General features: G+C 47.1%; 1 protein-coding gene across 1 annotated transcript; it reads left to right on the forward strand.

Moving 5' to 3' along the window:
- Positions 1–2,759: 2,759 nt before the first annotated feature.
- Positions 2,760–7,128, forward strand: LOC108799222. Its single transcript, XM_018571056.1, is given in 3 exon segments — positions 2,760–5,519; positions 5,636–5,704; positions 6,850–7,128. Coding segments are annotated over 3 exon segments (3,108 nt in total).
- The last annotated feature ends 272 nt before the right edge of the window (positions 7,129–7,400 follow it).

Below are 7,400 nucleotides of genomic sequence, written 5' to 3' on the forward strand. Positions count from 1 at the left end.
AGCCGGTGCCATTTCCACTGTTCTCTGTGCAGCACTGCGATATATGTCAGAGCTATATAAACATATAATAATAGCGTGAGACTGTGGGGGGACATTAGAGTGTAAGCTCTTCTGGTGTAGAGACCCCCAGAAGGTGGAGGAGCCAGTGAGATCTGCTCAAGCCCCCCTCCCTGCTCCCAAGGGAGATAAAATCTTGCACCAGGGCACTTTGTTCCTTTGGTCCGCCATTCACCCCTCAATCCAACCAAAGAGAAGATCACAGGGTGGTCTCGGTGAATCTCCCATTTGATTGAGTACAAGCAAATGTCCTCCTGACTGTTGTTGGCAAGACTTCTGTACATCTAATCTATATATTTTTGTACGTCAACATTTTATGGCCATCACAAGCAATAAATGGTACATCCAGAATAGACTTTAGTACCATAAACATGCAGTAAATTGGAAAGTTTTCAAGTTCTCATTTTCTTGCTGACCAACACCACAATGCATAAATGAGATGAGAGAAAGAAGAACATTCTATGTGAAGGAAAACACAACGAGGTGACACTGAATGCAAAGGTATGACCACTGAAACACATCTGTGACAGAGCAGGCAAGGTGAAGTGTTGCAGAACAGATTGAAACAATGTAAAAATAGCTTTAACCTATTCCACCACAAATAAGACAAATAAGATGTGATAAAGCTTATTTCATTCAGCATTGACAAAGAAGATGTGACAAATATTTATTTAAAATGTCTTTACAGACAGAATTTATTTTCATGTTAAAATATTGATTTTAACAGGCTACAACGTATTTATGTATATGTGTGTAGAGCCAAAAATGTTGTTTCAGCTTTGGATAGAGTAGAAAATGGTTAAAACTCCTTTTTTACGCCTTGGTCCTGTTTCCATTCCAGGGAGACCATAGAAAGTGAGAGGAAGTCTCTCCAAAGTAAGGGAAAGTTGCCACCCAAACAGGTGTACTCATTTAAATATTTATTTTATTGCTCTGGTGACAATGCTAAAATGATTGATTTCCCATGAATTTCTGTCCCAGTGACAATGTTACCAGGACAGCAATAAAAACATAGTCCATGTTCTAACCCTCCCCCCATTTATCCAACAGTAGAAAAAACATTTTGGCTAGACATAAGCTTTAATCTAGCTAAGGACAAGCTACAGGTTCAAGTATGTTTTCTTGACGATTGATTACTTTTAATATCAACAAAAATCATATTCCACAAACAAGACATTGCTTTTTACTTACAGTGTTTATTTTGGAAGAAGTTTATTTTGTTATTTTTTATATTTTATTTAATTGGAAAATTCTAATATTTTACATATAGCAAATATATAATTTTCCAAATGGTGACCTATATTCACTTTAAAACCTAAGAGCTTTTTTCCACCAAAGTTTCCTTTCTTAGTTAGATTAAAATAAAGCTATCACAAATAAATTATATCTTGATAATGGTAACCATAAAGACCAAGCTGGCAAAGTGGCAGGGACAGGGGTTGAGACATAGGGGTCTATTCACAAAGCTGCCGAAGGATCTGGCCGTAGCTTCGGCCGATCCTTCGGCTAGCTTCGGCCCCAGGACCCCTTCGGTTCAGTAGAACCGAAGGGGTGCTGTTCGGGCTATTCACAATAGCCCGTACAGCTCCCATCTTTATTCAAACAGTGCCTATGTGAGATATACTTGAATAAGAAAACACAGGAAATATTTATGTGACAATTTGATCTTAAGCAATGCCTGAGATGCTGACTGTCCCTCCAGACAGGAATATAACAGGTTTTACAATATGGTAGCACTCTTCACAGAGATGAAGATTCTATACATTCTAGAAATTCTTATTTAGAGCATAAATATAACTATTTTAAAGGATCATTTGTTAAAAAAGAAAATGGTGCAGAAAAAAGAAAAAACACAAATAATAAACAAACAAAAAAATAAGAATGAAGTTACTTAGCACAAAACCTGGGTTCTTTGGGTTTCAGCAGGACTTTGGGCCCTCTAGACTCGAGGGTGTCACTGAGACAGCCCCTATCCAATCAGAAAGGCCAGGGGTGTGAGACAGAAGGGCTAAAATATATATTGTGTCTCTTTTTGTTAAATCTTTTTCTGTATATTTTCTGCATCGTTTCTTTTATTAAAGGATGATATTAAAAATCGTTAAGCTTATCTCTACGCTCTAAATACAAACTTAAAGCATCCTTGCTCTCTGAAGAGTGCTACTGTATAGTGACTCCTGTCATATTCCTGTCTGAGAGGACAGCAGCATCACAGGCATTGTTTAAGTGTTTTGAATAGTCGCAGCAGTTGCTGGGCACGGTTTGTGTTCCGAAAAACACATGGTGGCAGTGGAAGTTTGGTGGGTAAAGGGTTAACTGCGGAGTTAACCAACCCTGGTGACGATCGCTCTCAGTCTGCTGGCCTGAGATTGTGTCCTGTGAGCTGGGAAATCTCTGTGCAGGGTGAGGCTGAGAGTGGTATCGCCACGTCCTTGTGACGCTCACGCTCGGTTCAGACTTGTGTATGGTCACGTGGGATTGACGTACAGCGGGTCTGGGCCGGGCGTACGTCACATATTGGTGGGAGCGCGGTGGGATAGTTCTGTTTAGAGCATTAAGTGTAGCGTTAGAATTTAACCCTACACTAAAGGATTGTAACACAGCAGGGTTCAGGTACAGCCCCGAGGGGAGAGAGTACAGAGACTGAACCAGAGGTCATTGCGAATATCATCTCCAACCCACCGAGTGATCTGGCCAGTAACCGAATGCCTGTACCCAACAGTGACTCTCCTCAACGGCAAGAAGTTCTGCAGAGGTTAATGAGCGCAGACCCTGTAATGTACCTGCAGTTTCTGGAGCGTCAAGCTGAGAGAGAGGAGCGTCAGGCTGAGAGAGAGGCGGCGGATCGCAGAGCAGAGAGGGAATCGGCCCGTCGGCATGAACTGGAGATGGCTAAGCTCCAGCATCAGAGACAGGGACCGAACCTCAGTTCCCTAGAGCACAGGGAAGTACCTTTGGCTGTGAGCCCTACAGCCAAATTTCCAGTTATGGACAAGGACAGTGATATCGATACCTACCTGCTATCCTTTGAGAAGATATGCAGGCAATATCACTTGCATCAGAACCAATGGCCCAACTATTTGACCCCAGGACTGAGGGGAAAGGCTTTGGATGCATATGTGGAAATGCCACCTGAGCAAGACAACGATTACGAAGCCTTAAAGGATGCAATCGTAAGGAAGTACCAGCTGACACCCGAGGTGTATCGCAGACAGTTCAGATCCCTGCAAAAGGGGCCTACAGACTCTTTTCTGGATGTGGTAAGTCGCTTACGTACCAAATTCAGGCAGTGGTCCCGGGGGCTGAATAAAGTGTCTTACGAAGCCCTGGAAGACCTGATCCAGGATCAGCTCCTGTCCATCTGCCCCACAGAAATTAGGCAGTTTGTGCTGGAGCGAAAGCCAGAGTCTGCCACAGAGGCCGCTGAACTTGCAGATACCTATTCCCACACTCGGGTATCTGACCATCGCCGAGCTCCTCCTAGTGGCTGGAAACGAGGGAATTCACTAACGGTAACACCTGCTACAGTGGTGAGTCAGCCTTCCCACAATCCAGCAGCTGGAATGTCGGGTGCCAAGCCAGTGTCAGTGGACATCCGCAAGTGTTACAACTGCGGCAAGTCTGGACATCTCAGGAACCAGTGTCCTGAGCAGAAGAAGATGACATCACCTGGCTAGCCGGTCAGCACCCCTTCTGTGTTGTTTGTCAACGAGACGCCGGGAGGTAACCAGACCAACTTACAGCCCGTTGTCATCGGTAACCGGACTGTGACTGGCTTCCGAGACACTGGAGCAGAGGTTAATCTAGTCCGTCCAGAGCTCATCGAAGACAAAGACCTCATCCCGGAAAAGTTTCTTACCCTCACCGGAGTTGGGGGCACTCGTTCCCAGGTGCCTCGGGCCCGGGTTTTCCTTGATTGGGGGGCGGGAAGCGGGATGAGAGAAGTGGGGGTCTCTGATGAAATTCCCACACCGGTTTTATTGGGTGCAGACTTGGGAACCCTGATTTCTTATTATGCACCTGCAGAAGACACCCTGGATTCTTCCACCGGACTCTTTGGACACACCAAGGTACTGTGTACAGATGCAGGGTTAACATCTGGGCATTTTGGGGGTGAACAGAGAGGGGAGGAGGGTGGGGTGGAATTGGAAAGTTCTACACCTAGGGATGGTGTGGAGACGGTCACACAGAAACGTGTAGTAGGTGCTTGTGTAACTGTTAATGCTGGAAATGTGAATAATAAAATGGTCAATGTTCATTCTGAAAATGTTAATGTTAAATGTGATGACAATAACACATTGCCAGTATTTGCTGTCACTCGTAGTGCTGCAAAGGTGGCGGAGGCACAGACGCGGGCCTCAGAGCAGAGAGAGGGGGCTCCCAACTCTTCTCCTTGTTCTGACCCAGCGGGCTCAGCCAACGGCGATCCCCAACCGTTGTCTCTGTTTGCCACAGGACAGCTGGCTGGGACTTGCAGTGCCACCTTTGAGACAGCTCTGCAGACTGACACAACACTGGAACAGCTCAGAAGTCTGGCTGCACAACCCCCTGCTAAGGGAGACCAGTATCAGATTTCCTGGGACAATGGGAAGCTTTACAGGCAGCCCATACACACAGAAGGAGATGAGTCAGCCCTGAGCAGGAGACAGCTCATTGTGCCTAAACAGTTTAGGGGACACTTATTGAAAGTGGCACATGAAGTTCCCCTAGCCGGGCACTTAGGGGTCACTAAGACCAAGGATCGAATAATTTTTTTCTGGCCTACCATGTACAGGGACATAGCTGACTACTGTCGGTCCTGTGCTACCTGCCAGCGGGTTGGCAAGGCAGGAGATGTGCACAATGCCCCACTACAACCTTTGCCTGTAATTGATGAACCTTTTAAGAGGGTAGCGGTGGATCTTATTGGGCCACTAGCTATTCCTAGCAGTTCGGGCAAACGTTATATCCTGACAGTAGTGGACTATGCTACCCGGTACCCAGAAGCTGAGGCTCTCTCTTCTGTCCATGCGGACAAAGTGGCTGATGCTTTGCTGGGGATCTTCACCCGCGTGGGGTTCCCAGCTGAGCTTATTAGCGATTGTGGAGGGCGGTTTGTGTCTGAACTGATGCAGGCTCTCTGTCAGAAAGTGCAAATGACGCATATCATGGCCAGTCCCTACCATCCACAAACCAATGGTCTTTGCGAGCGTTTTAACGGTACCCTGAAACAGATGCTGCGCACATTTGTGGAATCGCAGGTAAAGGACTGGGAACGGTATTTGCCTCATTTGTTGTTTGCATACAGAGAGGTGCCTCAGGAGTCCACAGGCTTTTCGCCATTTGAACTGTTGTACGGGCGGCGGGTGAGAGGGCCCTTAGACCTAATCCGTGAGGCCTGGGAGGGCAAAATTGCTGATCCTGAGACTTCAGTGGTGGATTACATCCTAAGGTTTCGAGACAAAATGGAGACCATGGTGGGACTGGTACGAGAGAACATAATACAGGCCCAAGCTAGACAAAAACTTGGTATGACCGCAACGCTAGTGAGCGGACATACAGTGTGGGGCAGAAAGTGTATGTTCTCCTTCCTATGCGGCAGAACAAATTACAAGCTGCCTGGGAGGGGCCGTACCAGATCACCAAACATCTGAATGACGTCACCTACTTGGTGAGTCTGGGACCAGCCGGTAAGCAGAAAAAGGCTGTTCATGTGAATATGCTTAAAGTGACATTAAACCCTCAGATTTTGTAACATAAAACAATACTGCAATGTGTGTGTTATGTACCTTCTGGGAGACCGGATGTGAGAGGAGGCTTCCCTTGCACCTTGTGCCCTGGGAGACTCTGAGGATGGGAACAGAGCCCAGCGGGACAACAAGTGGCAGGAGTGCCAGTGGTGTTGAGCACTGTGCAAGCCTTAATCCTATGAGACGAGCCGAGGTCAGGTTCCAAGCGGGCAATTCCAGTACAAAAGGGGTCAGGCAGAAGAATGGTCAAATAACAGTTCCGTGGTCAAGGCAGGCAGAATTCAAGGTTTGTCGAGAAAGTCCGGGTCACAGGGATCAAGCAAGATATCACAAAAAACTGGAACAAGGATTAGCTGACGATAAACCAGCAACATGGTGGTACTGCTGCTGGGTTTATATAGGGCCAGTGATGTCATTTCCTGTGCGCCACTATGGCGCATTTTCGTGCTGGTAAACTACTGCTTCTGCGCATGCGCGGGATGGCGCATTTTCGTGCTAGTAAGTTACTGCTTCTGCGCATGCGCGGGATGGCGCGTTCCCGAGCAGTGCAGGTTGCACATGCGCAGATGGCGGGGATCCGTTAAAGTGTGCCTTACTGTAATCCATGGTTGTTTCCCTTCTCTTTGCTGCTCTTCCTTTTAAATCTGTATCTGTTCTCATGCTCTGCAGAACTTCTGTTTTGCAGCAGACTGCCTTGTCTTTGGAATGGCTACATGGTGTCTGTGTGTACGTTTGTAACCTGAGCCAGCACTACAGGAAGAGGCACTGAGCTGCAAAGGGAAGTTCTCCCCAAGCATGAGAAGACATGAGGATTTAAAATGAAGAGCAGCAAAGAGAAGGGAAACAACCTTGGATTACAGTAAGGCACACATTACAGTATTGGTTTATGTTAAAAAATCTGAGGGTTTAATGTCACTTTAAGGCACATCATGAGCGCACAGCCTATGTCCTGCCCATGTGTAGCCAGCCTGAGCCAGATGCGGCAGACCCACTGCTAGACTTATTAGATGAAGCGAGGGAGGGAGACGCATAGCTCAATATCAATGCTCACCTGTCCTCTACCCAGAGACATCAGCTGCAAGAAGTGCTAACAATGTACCGTGATCGGTTCACAGGGAAACCAGGGAGGACACCCTTTGCTGTCCACCAGGTGGACACGGGAGTGCATGCTCCCATCAAACAGTCCGCCTATCGAGTCTCCATAGAGGTGCAGGCAGACATAAAAAGGGAAATGGAGGAAATTCTGCAGCTGGGGGTCATTCAGAAGTCCCACAGTGCCTGGGCGTCGCCTGTAGTCCTGGTCCCCAAAAATGATCAGACGACCAGGTTCTGCGTGGACTACTGAAAGCTGAATGCTATCACCACTGCAGATGCCTACCCCATGCCCAGGATTGATGAGTTGTTGGATAAGCTGGCAGCTGCCCGCTATCTAACAATCATGGACCCGAGCCGGGGGTACTGGCAAATTCCTCTCACACCTGAGGCTCGTGAAAAATCAGCCTTCATCACCCCATCCGGATTATTTGAGTTTACTGTAATGCCGTTTGGGATGAAGAACGCCCCAGCCACATTCCAGAGGGTTATGAATGACCTACTGGAAGGGCTGGAGACCTTTGC

This window comes from Nanorana parkeri, unplaced genomic scaffold, assembly GCF_000935625.1.
Source record: "Nanorana parkeri isolate BGI_ZX_2015 unplaced genomic scaffold, ASM93562v1 scaffold1662, whole genome shotgun sequence".
In the NCBI taxonomy this organism is placed as follows: Eukaryota; Metazoa; Chordata; class Amphibia; order Anura; family Dicroglossidae; genus Nanorana; species Nanorana parkeri.